Raw genomic sequence first — 15051 nt, 5'->3', positions numbered from 1 at the left:
TCTGATGTGGCACAGGCTGACGTGCAGTGGTGCAATCTCGGCTCACTGCAACCTCTCCACCAGGGCTCAAGCGATCCTCCGACCTCAGTCTCTGGAATAACTCGGACCACAGGTATGCACCACCACACCTGGCTAACTTTTTGTATTTTTAGTAGAGACGGGGTTCTGCCATGTTGGCCAGGCTGGTCTTGAACTCCCGGCCTCAAGTGATCTTGCCTCTGCCTCCCAAAGTGCTAGGATTACACGTGTTAGCTGAAGCCGGCCAGGATTACTTTTTTAAATCCAAGTACATGATGTCTTCTTATTTGTTCAAACTTTCCTTTGAATCTTTCAAAAGTTTTTGGTTTTCTTCATATAGACCTTGTGATTTAAGTTCAACCTTAGATATTTCATCTCTCTTGTTCTTAAAAACTGTATCTTTTCCTCAATTATATGCTCTAGCTGGTTTTTGGAGAAAAAAGGAATAAATGCAACTACATAAAAATAAAATTTTGCGTGACTAAAAAGTGAAAACAAAGCCAAAACATCTGGGAAAAATACGTTTGCATTACATCTGAAAAATGACTAATTTTACTAATATGTAGAGTTCCTGAAAAAGAATGCTATTCTGGTTCTTTAATGATGTGTAAGAAATATTCCAAAACTTAGTAGCTTAAAACCACCACCATTTTGTTATAATTCATGACTTCATTGGTCAGGAATTTGGGCAGGTTCTCAGCTGGGTGATTCTTCTGCTCCACAAGACACATCTAAGGCTTTGGTGTGTATCTTTGGAAAACTGGCCTTAGCTGGGTCCCTATCTCTATGTAGTCTCAGCTCTCACATGGTTTCTCTAGAAGGGTAGTATGCTTTCTTATATGGGGAATTAGGGGTCTAGCAAAGCAAGGCTGAAGCTACCAGCACTTTTTTTTCTTTTTTTTTGAGATGGAGTCTCACTCTGTCGCCAGGGTGGAGTGCAGTGGTGCAATCTTGGCTCGCTGCAACCTCCGATTCCTGGCTTCAAGCGATTCCCCTATCTCAGCCTCCCGTAGCTGGGATTACAGGTACGTGCCAGCACGTCTAGTTGATTTTTGTATTTTTAGTAGAGATGGAGTTTCACCATGTTGGCCAGGATGGTCTTGATCGCCTGACCTCTTGATCCACCCGCCTTGGCCTCTCAAAGTGCTGGGATTACAGGTGTGAACTACCGCACCCGGCTGCTCTACCAGCACTTTTAAACGCCACGCCTGGGCCGGGCACTGTAGCTCACTCTTGTAATCCCAGCACTTTGGGAGGCTGAGACTGGCGGATTACCTGAGGTCAGCAGTTCAAGACCAGCCTGGCTAACATGGTGAAACCCCATCTCTACTAAAAATACAAAAATTAACCAGGCATAGTGGCAGGCACCTGTAATCCCAGCTACTCAGGAGGCTGAGGCACAAGAATTGCTTGAACCCAGGAGGCAGAGGTTGCAGTGAGTGGAGATCGCACCACTGCACTCCAGCCTGGGCGACAGCGAGACTCCATCTCAAAACAAAACAAAACAAAACAAAACAAAAAAAACACCCAAAATTAAAATTGGCAATGGATGTGAGCAATCAGTTTGTAGCAAAGGAAATAGGAAAGTTCTTTAAACATGAAAAGACGCCCAGCTTCACTCATAAGAGAAAGGTTACATTCAGAATGTTGTCATAAAAGAAAAGAAAGAGAAAGGCAAACCAAACTACACTGAAGTGCTATTTCCCTTATTTGGCAATGATGAAAAAATAGTGGTACTGTAAATTATTAAGCTCTATTTCTAGGTACTTATCCTCCATACAAACCTACATGTGTGGTATAATGTAATCATCACAACATTGTTTAAAATACCCAGATGGGAAGCAACCTAAATGTCTATCAATAGGGACTACTATAAATTACTGCATCTTCATAGGGTGTAATTCTATGCAAGTGTTATTAAGATTAAAGTTCTCTGTGCCACGATATGAAATGATATCCAATATACAGGATGAGAAAAAAAGGAAAGTATAATGTGCTTGAGATTCACTTCAAAATAACTCAGGGGAGCCAGCAGGACCATATCTCAGATAAGGCAAGTCTAAGGATTTAGCATAATTGTAGGAATCACAATCACATGTGCAAATACAAGCCTTGAAAAGTGAGTGCCTCCTTAAATTGTGCCTAAGTACCTTGCTTGCCTCACCCTCAGCCCAGCCAAGTAGGTCAGAATAGGGGGTGATGGATAGTTAGTATGGTAAAGAAGAGGATTGGCCATGAATCTGTAATTGTTGAAACTGGGTGACTATGTGGAGTTTATTATACTTTAATTCTAAATACATTTGAAATTTTAATAAAAAAGGCAAGGTTCAAAATGTCATGTGTTTTACAGCATGATACTGTATGGAAGTGTACTGCCTTACACGTGGCTCAAGTATCTCTGGAAGAATACCTGAGATACAGATAATGGAAAGTAAGATGAAACATTTGTTTCCTTTTGTTATTACAACTACCTTTAAGGTATCTTTAAGGTATCTGCAAAGTGGGCTTCAGAACCACTGGCCCAAATAAACATACCCCTGAGCAAGGAGTCTGCCAAACCTCCCAAATATTTCAGAACATTCTTCCTCTCAGCTTGAAGTTTCTTTCATCCCAATCAGAAGCTTCACAACTTGCTGAATGGCTGTGATTAACTATTCTCTGTCATGCCATAGATTCAGACTCTGCAACGTTTTTAGCAGTTAAATCCAACCAAATATAAATAACTGTAGTAACAGACCCTCTCAGTAAATATAAATTATTATTATTTTTTTGAGATGGACTCTTGCCCTGTTGCTCAGGCTGGAGTGCAGTGGTGTGATTGATCTTGGCATCTCGGTTCACTGCAACTTCCGCCTTCCAGGTTCACACAATTCTCCTGCCTCAGTCTCCCAAGTAGCTAGGATTACAGGTGCGTGCCACCCCATCTGGCTGTTTTTTTGTATTTTTAGTAAAGATGGGGTTTTGCCATGTTGGCCAGGCTGGTCTCAAACTTCTGACCTCAGGTGATCCACCCAACTTGGCCTCCCAAAGCGCTGAGATTACAGGCATGAGCCACCGCGCCCAGCCAAAATTACTTTTTTTAATGTAAAATTAAATTCTAGATTGCTGTTCTTATTTAGGGTCATCACTTATTTTTTGCCCACTTTATTGTACAGTGTTAAGAGAATGGTCAAGGATTTTAATTGTGCTCATGCCCCTTAACATCATTTTGCAAATTCAAAATAAATTGCAGTTTGGAGTCTTAATTATTAATGCAGTTTAATGTCTGCATTTGGTTGTAGGAACTTTCAAAGATTTATTGAGCAGCTTCACAAAATCAAGATTTTAAAAACACTCTTGGCCGGGCGCGGTGGCTCAAGCCTGTAATCCCAGCACTTTGGGAGGCCGAGACGGGCGGATCACGAGGTCAGGAGATCGAGACCCTCCTGGCTAACACGGTGAAACCCCGTCTCTACTAAAAACTACAAAAAACTAGCCGGGCGAGATGGCGGGCGCCTGTAGCCCCAGCTACTCGGGAGGCTGAGGCAGGAGAATGGCTTAAACCCGGGAGGCGGAGCTTGCAGTGAGCTGAGATCCGGCCACTGCACTCCAGCCTGGGCGACAGAGCAAGACTCCATCTCAAAAAAAAAAAAAAAAAAAAAAAACACTCTTGAAAAGATCTACTAATCAAACCCAATGGCACATAATATATAAACACACTGACCCTGAAACTATAGTGGGGGAATATTCATCTTTAATGTCCTGTAGAATTTAGTGTCTAAATGAGTATGTGAATTAAAGATACACACAGTAAGTACTCAGTAAATGTTGGCTAGTTTAAAAGTGTTACCTATTAAGCAGTTACAACTGGAGACCATGTATTTCCTGTTGCTACAGCCAAATTCAAAGCAATCAAATACTTTACAGAACTGCAGAATTGCTGGCTGGGCGTGGTGGCTCTGTAATCCCAGCACTTTGAGAGGCCGAGGAAGGCGTATCACTTGAGGTTGGGGGTTCCAGACCAGCCTCGCCAACATGGTAAAATCTTGTCTCCACCAAAAATACAAAAATTAGCTAGGTGTGGTGGCACACCCCTATAATCCCAACTACTGGGGTGGCTGAGGCAGGAGAATCGCTTGAAACTGGGAGGCAGGGGTCGCAGTGAGCCAAGATTGTGCCACTCATTGCATTCTAGCCTGGGCAACAGAGTGAGACTCTGTCTCAAAAAACACACCGTGCAGAATTATTCTGGCAAAATAAAGCCACCATTTTAGAAAAGGATCATAGAACTCTGATCAATATATTAATAGATCAAGTTTTGTCACTGCAATTGTAATTATTAAACATCAGTCTTATCATTCAAATACTGATCAAGATGAAAACATACTATGTTCTGGCTTTAAAGAGGAACCAGAGATTTAGGGTTAAGGCCACAACTTTAGGAATTACTACCTTGAGATAAAAATATGAAACATAAAACTATCTTATTTCTGGCTATAACCAAACTGGAACATTTGGGCCCTTTTCTTACTGGTAAAATGAAAAACTATCAATCAAAACCAGTTTTTGCTTTTTGTGAAAAGTTGATTCAACTTGTTGGGACGAATTTAGACTAACAGGAAAAATCTATGTTCTTTAGTAGCTAACAAACATATGCAATCCCACAATTTAAAAAATTGGCACACCTGTTAAGAAACCTGGACTTCCATCAATTTAATTTCTTATCTGCTGCACCTTCATGCTTGAAAATTCTATATCGTTGACTCTAAAGATCACGTTTATTCATTTATTTTTCATCAGCCTCTTGAGCCAGAGTAGGCCCAGAGAGACTCCCTAAGATCACTTTTAAACCCTCCCTCCTTTTAAAAACTTAATGGCATTGCTTGAGTTACAACACTAAGGAGTAAGTATCTGTGTCAGAAAAAAAATCTTCACATTATAATAATATAAATTCTTACCTAAAGCACATGCAGCTAAAACTGAGCACACTTGTTAATTTGGCAATATATCCAGGTGAAAGATTTCTAAGCCAAATAATAACTGAAATTTGGGCACTTACACGAAAGGCCAATAGCATTCTGATTGGGGTCTCTTGTCAAGGTGGATCCTAGGCTGACATGATGATGTAAGATTACTTAGCTCACAACATCAAGACTTTCCTACATCAGTTTTATTTAAAACACAAACAAGTATTTCTCTTTCTGTAAGGGCAAATGGTTCAAATAATGCGGAACACGAAACATTGACTAATACAAGTGCTTTAAATATGAAACAAAATTATTTTTTAAAAAAGCAAAAGAATAAAGAATATATACAAAAGGGATCTGGAATCTGTAAGCTGATTCCAAAAATGAAATAAGTAGAAAATTTGTGGTGCAACCTGAACATTCTACCCCTGCTTTGGAGAAGGGCTATCATACAACATTCAGTCAGCTGAAGATGGATTGGTAGAGGTGTGTCTATACATAAATTTCAAGTCATTTTTGCTTGTGCAGAATCATCCAAATCTTCCCAAGACTGAATGGGCAGTCCTGTGGCTTTCTTCCTTTTCCATATTCCCAACAAGGCTACATGAAGTTCAACTCTTGATGAGCCGCTTACAACAGCAGTTCCTTAGGAGCCAACATGACAGGTGGGTCAGATTTCCCTATGAGAAACAAAACTGGCCACCTACAGCAAAATATCAAAATGGGTAAGTCCTTCCTTCCTCCTCCTCCTCCTGATTATATACAACGTATCTCCTTTCAAGACTATTATTCCCATCATGCTTATTCCTTCACAAATCTAAACCTTGAGGTGATATGAAGGAAACCAACATCAAGAAAAGAAAACTCAATTCAGAAATGAAGAAAACTGGCAGGTATACAATACACCCCCAGAGCATCTCAATATCCCTGGCACAGTACAATTCCACGTACTGCTATAGCCCATAGATAAACACTGGCAGCTTGAATAAGCTCATTTTTTCCCTCAGGTGGGTGAAGGCAACCAAATAAATACTGGGCAACAGGGGTTTGTTGGGAGAGTTAGAAATAAAAAATTTACCAGATTTTGTCCCTGTGATAATTCCATGCCAGTAAGGAGGCAAGTACTGAAGAAGAAAAGGGACAATTTTCATACTACAAAAGAATTTCCTCTAATCATGTCACCATCTCATAAAATGAATCCAGGGAATCCCAGAAATAGAAAATTAGTTTCAGGGGACCCCCTGAGGCACTTTAAAGCCTTTTAAAAAATTACAGTAATAATAAATTAGATATTGCTCTTCAGAGGCTAACGGAGCAGCAGAAGCATCAAAATCAGGTCCAAAGAGTGAGGCCCACATTACAGGCGTCCTGAGCTGCTCAGCCCTCTTTAAAGCTTAGCTGAATCTCTAAATACCTTTAAAAAGACATACAATTTAACACAGACTGAGTGGGTATTTTTGTTTAGTGGTAGCACAAAATTTGGTCCTTAATGGTAGCAGCTGTCTTCATCCATTTCAAACTCAGGTAATATTAAGTACATCAAGACAATACATAAAGAACACAACAAAGGAGAAAAAAGCCAAAACTGACAAACACCTCAAGGAGTCACTAAGTTCGCTTGCACCCTTTCACTTGACCTCCCTCTCAGTCTTTTTTTTGTGGAGAGAAGGGTATGACAGAACTTTTTTCTCAAAAGATGATAAACAATGGCATCAAATGGACAAAATGGTTATAAAGTAACTTGAAAAATCTGACCCCAAGGAATCCAGGACACATACAGATAATTCAGAGGTATACTTCTGATTTGGGGCAAATTCTAGACTAAAGAAATGATCATCTCAGGTAAATGTTACAATAGATGAAACTAAGTCCAGCTTTTTGGCGATTTTTTTTTTAAGTGTCCTCACTACCACCTTCAGCTATCAATCATTTCTGATAGCTCAAGCAGAAGGTCATCTTCATCTTTCCCAGGATCCAGGTCAATCTCAGCTTCCAATTTGCCTCCTGAAATCTCCCATATTAGTTTCTCAAAATCATCCTCCACAGAGAGTGGGGGCTTTCCTGTTGAGGCAGAGCTGAGTCGGCGAGTTTTCATGCTCATTTGGGATGAGGAAGGGCCAGACACCTCTGGGGGTGAGGAATCAGAAGAGGACTGGGTTGGAGGCAGCACAAGACTGTAAGAAAAAAAAGATTATTAGAAAACTGCCCTTTTTTCAATAGTTGGCTGAATCACCTAGTCTCATGGACACAAAGAGTGAGCAAAAATTTGTTTAGAAGAACATACATAAAGAAACAATTCTTTTACTGATTTGGGATCAAGCATCTTTTTTGGGGGGGGGCAGAGTCTCCCTTTGTCACCCAGGCTGGAGTGTAGTGGTACAATCGTGGCTCACTCCAGCCTCGACCTTCTTGGCTCAAGCGATCATTCTGCCTCCACCTCCCAAGTAGCTGGGTCTACAGGTATGTGTCACCATGCCTGGATAATTTCTTTGATTTTTATTAGAGACAAGACCTCACTACATTGTCCAGGCTGGTCTTGAACTCCTGAGCTCAAGTGGTCCTCCAGCCTCAGTCTCCCAAAGTGCTGGGATTACAGGCATGAGCCGCCTTGCCTGGCCAGCACCAAGCATTTCTATAACTCAAAGTAGGTGTTAAAGACATCTTTCAGAGGCTGGGCATGGTAGCTTACGCCTGTAATCCCAGCACTTTGGGAGGCCAAGGTAGGTGGCTCACTTGAGGTCAGGAGTCTGAGACCACCGAAAATAATGTGGCAAAACCCTGTCACTACTAAAAATACAAAAATTAGCTGGTCCTTGTGGCAGGCACCTGTAATCCCAGCTACTTGGGAGGCTGAGGCAGGAGAACTGTTTGAACCCAGGAAGTGGAGGTTGCAGTGAGCAGAGATTGTGCCACTGTACACCAGTCTGGGTGACATAGTGAGACCCTGCCTCAAACAAAAAAACATCTTTTAGGTAATATAGCAAAATGTAAACAATGGCACCAAAGGAGAACAGCAACCCTAAATTTTCATATTTTCTTGCATTTAATTTGAAGTGCAGCAGATTTATTTGGATGTTGCTAAAGTTATTTATCAGTGTTATTCTCTAGAGAGCCTACAGTAACAGGGGCCTAGAGTTTGTTTAGAAAGAATTACAAAGCATTACCTGTCTCTAGGATTTTCTGCTTCAGGCACAGTGACTGATTTGTCCTCAGAGACAAGCGGGACAACAGCCTGCAAAAGAAGAGTCATGTAATTCAGTGAGAGTTGGCTTTTTAATTTGAGCATATTCATTTTCTTTTGCTGCCTTCTTAGAATTGTGGCTACGATTCTTGAAGCCTGTGAATCTAAGAATCGATAATCTAAAGGTTGAGTATATAAATAAGCAAAATATCTTGCCACCTAAAAATTAGCTTTTAAAAAATCCTGTCCTGCTACTTCACAAATGTCAAACTATGAGTATAAAATACAGTAATAACCCAAATTACGGAAATGCCAGGAAGCGATATACACAAGATATGGATAAGAGTGCTAGTAGACAGTCTTTCCCGCTTTCCCACCACACAGAATAAAGCACCACGAAGTGAATATACGTCTTACCACAGCTGCTTTTTTGGCTGGGGGTTCCTGTAGGACACTGCTGGAGCTGAGTGGCTTCACAGCGGCAATGACAGCAGGGTGCATCTCCACTGCCTTACGTTTTGGGGCCAATTTGGGGGATGACACAACTTTAACCACAGATGGCTTCACATTCACTTTGGGTTTAGCTACAAGGGGCAGAAAATATCTGATAAACAGCGAGAATAAACTCTTTTAAAAATGGAGAATAACTCAGAATAAAATATCAAAACTCCTTCAGTACTAGAAATATCACAAATAATTTATTTAAAAAGAGACTGAAAATGATCCAAATGCAATTTGTGGTCACCATGGTGGTCACCACAGGTGGTCACCGTGTAGATATAATACCACTTAAATTTGTTACCATTCCTCTATTCTTTTTTATTCAATACTAGAGGAAAGATGCACCATAGAAAGTTTTACACAAAGCTTTTTAAATAGCAATTTTAAATTCTGAGAAAAGAACTCATCTTGTTTTGCCTTTGTATAAAAATATCAGAAATATTACTGTCTACCTGTGGATATAAGGCAAATGAAATTCAACCCAGTTGTTGCCAGTAACTTCCTGGCAACAACTGGGTTGAATTTGGTAATTTTGATAACCTGAAACAATACATAGTATAGAAATACTTGCCTTTACCCCTTTTTTCCAAGGTCTGTGCTGCACATTTCACATTCAATACTGAGTCTCCAATCCCTGAGGTTTCTACCTCCACCTTCTGGGATGACTTTGTGGGAAGCCGTTTGGTCAGGTGCCGTGTGATTCCTGGTACAGCAGTGAGCACTGGTTTCTCTGCCACTTGGGTATTGCAAGAGGCCACATCTCCCCGAAGAGGTGTCAAGACTGATTTTTCCCTCTCCTGCTGTTTCTGCATGTGCTTCTCTCTCATGGTCTCACATCTCTTGACTTGAATTTTAGTGATGTCAACTCCTGTGGTCTCACCTGAAGTCTGTGGATAAATTAAATGACAGAATTAAAATCTGATACCTCTAATAACCTCTATGATGTAAGTACCAGGCTAACATCTAAGTTAAGCAGAGTCTCACATGATCCAGAATCTGAGAGAAAAGCTCTTTATTTGATGTCAAATAGACAATACCCTGTTAGATATGAAAGATTAGAATTAGACATGTGTGCAGTAATAAAAAACCCAGATTCTACAGGCTGGACAACCATGACTCTAAGTCAAATACTAATGATTCCTAAATAATCAAATACTTGCACAAAGATTTATGTACAAAGATATTATTTTATTTATGATTGTGTAAAACAAAATCTGAATGTCCAGAAAAAGACTATATTTGTATAATGGAGAATCATGTGGTCAGTAAAAACAAACTTCTTGAAGAATTATTAACATGATAAAGCAGGCTGTAAAATGATACACTGTAGAGTTCTCGATTATGTTCTAAACATGGGTTTAACATTAAACAAATTCACATGCATGCATATATAAACAAAAAGGTCGAAGAAGGCCAAGTGTGGTGGCTCATACATGTAATCCCAGCACTTTGGGAGGCCAAGGCAGGCGGGTCACTTGAAGCCAGAAGTTCGAGACCACTCTGGACAACAAGGCAAAACTCTGTCTCTACTAAAAATACAAAAATTAGCCAAGCATGGCGGTGCATGCCTTTGATCCCAGCTATATGGGAGGCAGAGGCACAAGAATCGCTTGAACCCAGGAGGCAAAGGTTGCAGTGAACCGAGATAATGCCACTGCACTCCAGCCTGGGCAACAGAGCAAGACTGAAAAATCTCGAAGAAATCCATGGAAAAGATAATGATGGTTACATCTAAGCTGTATATTTTTAGGGCTTGTTCATTTTTTAAAAAAATTAAATTTCCAACTTTTGTATGATGCATAGCATTAGAAAAAACTCAGTTTAAAAAATATTGATGGCCAATTAAACAAAAAACTTTAAAACGGCAGCAAATACTGATATACACAGAACTATAGGAAATTCTCATAAGAAATTATAAGTAAAAAGAAAGATTGTTTACCTAATATATGAGTGAATTATTTAGAAATTTACTGTAAGGTAAAACTACCAATTATCTAGCCTTTGTTTGCCATGAACAAAATCATACAATGATCTTAAATTTACCTCTTTAGCTTCTGTTCTAATACTGCTCTGAGAATCAACTTCATTTCCTTCCTGAAGGTTCTTCTCTTCTTTCATCCCTGTATTCACATTAAAGACATCATTAGTTACTTTATTTAAGCTGCAACTTCATGATAGATATGTTAAACAAAACTTTATTTAATGAAAGTAGTAGGACAGGACAAATAAAATTACAGTTAAAGTCCATTTGTGCTCCTAAAGTCTCAAAATACACATTAAAATAGCAAAGGTTGGCCGGGCATGGTAGGTCACATCTGTAATCCCAGCACTTTGGGAGACTGAAGTGAGCAGATCACACTTGAGGTGAGGAGTTTGAGACCAGCCTGGCCAACATGGTGAAAACCCATCTTTATTAAACATACAAAAATTAGCCGGATGTGGTGGCACATGCCTGTAGCTCCAGCTACTCGGGAGGCTGAGGCAAGAGAATCACTTGAACCCAGGAGGTGGAGGCTACAGTGAGCCAAGATCACGCCACTGCACTCCAGCCTGGGTGACAGAGTGAGACTGTCTCAAAAATAAAATAAAACAAAAGCAAAGGTCTACATAGCACTACTGAAAAAATTCATTTAATTCAGTGTTTTCAACGTTATCTGAGTAAAGAAAGGTTGTCAAAGAACTCCTACGAAGATCCCATGGAACACCCCTCTAGAATATTATGTGGGGACGTGGTACTAGAGACCAAGTTCTCTTGTTACCTGTTCTTTTGGTGATTCGCAGCAGCCGCCTTGCCCCTGGAGTGGCCTCATGTTGAGACGGGGAGCTGGTGCTGCTCTCAGAGCTCTGCTGCACCCTCAGTGCCTTCTCCAGTTTAATTTCTTCTAGTGTCTTGATGTGCAACTCCTGCATAGACTTTGTTTTACCTGCAGGCTCCTCTGATTGTCCTTTGCTGGCAACAATGGGTGGCAAAACTACCGTTTTTTTAATTTCACTATCAGTCTTTAGCTTGATGTAAGTTGCATCCTTTTTGCTTTTTTGTCTCTCTGCTTCCTGCTGCCGATGTTTTTTTTCAGCCAGGACCTCAGAGAAGGTTTTGATACGGATAGTGGAGGAGCTTCTTGCTCCTGAAGTAGAATCATCAGTTTTTGAAGGTCCTTCTGTCTTGAGTTTAGTTTGCAATTCTCCACGTTTCTGACTGGCTCTTTCAAGAAGAATTTCTTCTAATGTCTTCACATGGATCTCACCAACTTTATTAACTTTCTCTGTTTTCATAGGAGAAAAACATGTCATTATACTTGAAGTTCACCTCTTATTGACTTATGATCTCTCTTTTCTTGGATCAAGACAGTCCAATAGAGAGCTATCATTTAAGCAGTCAATTAAAAGGATCAAAAGGGTAACATTTATTTCTTTTCTTTTCTTTTTTTTTTTTGAGACAGTCTTGCTCTTTTACCCAGGCTGGAGTGCAGTGGTAATAATCTCGGCTCACTGCAACCTCTGCCTCCCAGGGTTCAAGTGATTCTCCTGCCTCAGCCTCCCAAGTAGCTGGGACTACAGGTACCCGGCCACCAAGCCCGGCTAATTGTTTCTATTTCAATTTTAGATTACTACAAGTTTCAGGCAGTGGTCCTCAAGGAAAACTCTTTGGAGGCAAAAATCGATTTGCATTTCTATTCAGAAGCTTATTCTTCAGAAACTGAAAGCCATTTACTAGTTGGTTAAATTTGTCATTATAAACCTTAACAAAAATAGCAATAAATTATTCATTAACTTATGGCTATAAACACGTAATGAACACTGGGCTAGAAATACAATGGTAAGCAAAATAAAATCTCTGTCCACATGTAATTTACAGTCTAATAGATAAATAATTAAACAAGCTATAGCAGAGTATGGTAATGATAACTGCTTTGATAAGGGAAGTATAATGCTATAAAAGGACACAGCAGGAACACCTACCCTTGTCTACAAGGAAGTGATATTAAATGATAAAGGATAAAAAGAAGGTAAAACAAGTGACGAGATAGAAGAAAAATGCAAAAGGCCCAGAAATTGGCATGCCACTGAAGAGCTATTTTCAATGATACATTAATCAATCTATATCTGTCTAAACTGAAGAGCAAATGTCACATTTCACAGATAGAACCATTCTCATTACCGAAGGGCTAAGAAAATAAATAATGAAAAGAGATAGTGCTATGAAATAAATAATTTGGAGATCATACACATGTAATCACTGAATAACAGCTTTTAATGAACTCCCACCCCCACACCTAAAAAAAACCATCCTTCTAAAATCTTTTTTTTTTTTTTTTTTTTTTTTGAGACGGAGTCTGGCTCTGTCGCCCAGGCTGGAGTGCAGTGGCCGGATCTCAGCTCACTGCAAGCTCCGCCTCCCGGGTTTACGCCATTCTCCTGCCTCCGCCTCCCAAGTAGCTGGGACTACAGGCGCCCGCCTCGTCGCCCGGCTAGTTTTTTGTATTCTTTAGTAGAGACGGGGTTTCACCGTATTAGCCAGGATGGTCTCGATCTCCTGACCTTGTGATCCGCCCGTCTCGGCCTCCCAAAGTGCTGGGATTACAGGCTTGAGCCACCGCGCCCGGCCTAAAATCTTTTTTTTTTTTGGTAGAGATGAGGTCTTCCTATGTGGCCCAGGCTGGTCTCCAAACTCCAGGCTTCAAGCAATCCTTCTGCCTCAGCCAACCAAAGTGCTGGGATTACAGGTGTGAGCCACCATACCCAGTCTGAAATCTTAAATATACTGTGTTCTGTCTCACTTTCTGAACCCTTGAGTATGCTATTCCTTCTACTTGGAGTATTCCCTGCTGATCTCATTTCTCTTGCTACCTGGTTTTTTTTTTTTTTTTTTTTTGAGACAGAGTTTTGCTCTGTTGCCCAGGCTGGAGAGCGCAGTGGTGTCGTCTTGACTCACCGCAACCTCCACCTCCTGGGTTCAAGTGATTCTCTGCCTCAGCTTCCCAAGTAGCTGGGCCTAAAGGCACCCACCACCATGCCTGGCTAATTTTTGTATTTTTTGTAGAGACAGGGTTTTGCCATGTTGGCCAGGCTGGTCTCAAACTCCTGGCCTCAAGAGATTTGCCTGCCTGGCCTCCCAAAGTGCTGGGATTACAGGCGTGAGCCACCACACTGGGCCTGGTTAGTTTCAACTGAGTTCTGCTTAAAACCTGATACCCTCCAATTTAGTTTTTCTGATCACAGCACTGAATACTCAGTACACTGTAATTGCCTGTATCTTCAAGTTCTTTAATAAAAAATTGCAAATTCTTTCAATCCAAGGTAGCAAACATTTCACAATTACTACTCCAAGAAAGTACAATATGAATGGTGACATGCAGCCCCTGTTTCCCTCCCTCCCCTCCCCCACCAAAATTTCATTGAAATGACAAAACATTAAAAATAAATCCACACCAGCAATGAGAAATAAGGATGTCACTGGCAGAGCATACATCTTGAAGAATTTCTAAAACAGAAAGCAGATGTCTGAATTTACAGAAAAATGGAAAAAGAATAGTTAAAACCATAGGCGTGAGTTCTGCTCCTCCCAATAGAGCCAAAGGAAACTGCCAAACTTGGGTTAACTAGTATTAAAAGCAACAGTGGGATCTGACATAACCATTAGGGTAGAATTTAAGGACCACCTATACAACAGACGGGCCAGTCAAGACCTCCTCCTGAGAACTGCTCCATAAAAAGAGGCAAGTTTGCCCATGAAGAGCACATTATGAAGATGTTGGGGCTGAAGAGAAGCAGAGCATGAAAATCCCAGGCTTTCACAATACCAAGCAGAAAAAGGGGAGGGAGGAGGGATAAAAGTAAACAGCAAATCCAAAAAAGGAAAAAAGTTGTTTCCATCAGAAAATAAAGTCTTACTGTGGCAACTGTATTGAGCCCCCAGACTTCCCATCTTCAGTCCACACAAGCTGCCTGTTAGTACACCCTCTCCACTTAGCCAGACGTAAATGAAGTCTCCCAGTCAGGAAAGAGGACAACTTGGGGATAGGGTCTTTAAAATCAAAGGAAACCCAAGCCAGGTACTTACAACTATAGAAAAACAATATGCAAGATAAACCAAAATAAACAAAAAGAAGTGGTTAAGAAGCCAAAATAATACACAAACTTTTAAAAATAAAAATAAAGACTTGAATTAGAAATCCCAGAGCAGGCCAGGCACAGTGACTCACACTTGTAATCCCAGGGCTTTGGGAGGCCGAGGTGAGCAGATCACTTGAAGTCAGGAGTTGGAGACTAGCCTAGCCAACATGGTGAAACCCTGTCTCTACTATAAATACAAAAGTTAGCCAGGCACGACTGTGCGTGCCTGTAATCCCAGTTACTTGGGAGGCTGACACAGGAGAATCACTTTAACCTGGGAGGCAGAGGTTG

At 40.6% G+C, this 15051-nt stretch overlaps 1 protein-coding gene across 34 annotated transcripts in view; it reads right to left on the bottom strand.

Moving 5' to 3' along the window:
* Positions 1-5148: 5148 nt before the first annotated feature.
* Positions 5149-15051, bottom strand: part of ZC3H11A (zinc finger CCCH-type containing 11A) — a 59651-nt gene continuing 49748 nt past the window's right edge. For 29 of the 34 annotated variants that reach the window (XM_010381374.2, XM_010381373.2, XM_010381377.2 and 26 more), the window contains 6 exons: positions 11406-11909; positions 10690-10766; positions 9218-9533; positions 8563-8729; positions 8129-8196; positions 5150-7138 (listed from right to left, as the gene is read on the bottom strand). In XM_010381374.2, the coding sequence (XP_010379676.1) occupies positions 6880-7138; positions 8129-8196; positions 8563-8729; positions 9218-9533; positions 10690-10766; positions 11406-11909 (1391 nt within the window). In that variant the 3' untranslated portion in view covers positions 5150-6879. Of the gene's footprint in view, positions 7139-8128; positions 8197-8562; positions 8730-9217; positions 9534-10689; positions 10767-11405; positions 11910-15051 lie in introns of all 34 variants that reach the window. The other 5 variants (XM_030926420.1, XM_030926421.1, XM_030926419.1 and 2 more) reach the window with 2 other exon arrangements.

The sequence above is a fragment of the Rhinopithecus roxellana genome, unplaced genomic scaffold (assembly GCF_007565055.1).
Source record: "Rhinopithecus roxellana isolate Shanxi Qingling unplaced genomic scaffold, ASM756505v1 contig2860, whole genome shotgun sequence".
NCBI classification, from domain to species: domain Eukaryota; kingdom Metazoa; phylum Chordata; class Mammalia; order Primates; family Cercopithecidae; genus Rhinopithecus; species Rhinopithecus roxellana.
Note: the sequence above shows the minus strand (reverse complement) of the source record. Positions and strands in the feature narration are given on the sequence as shown.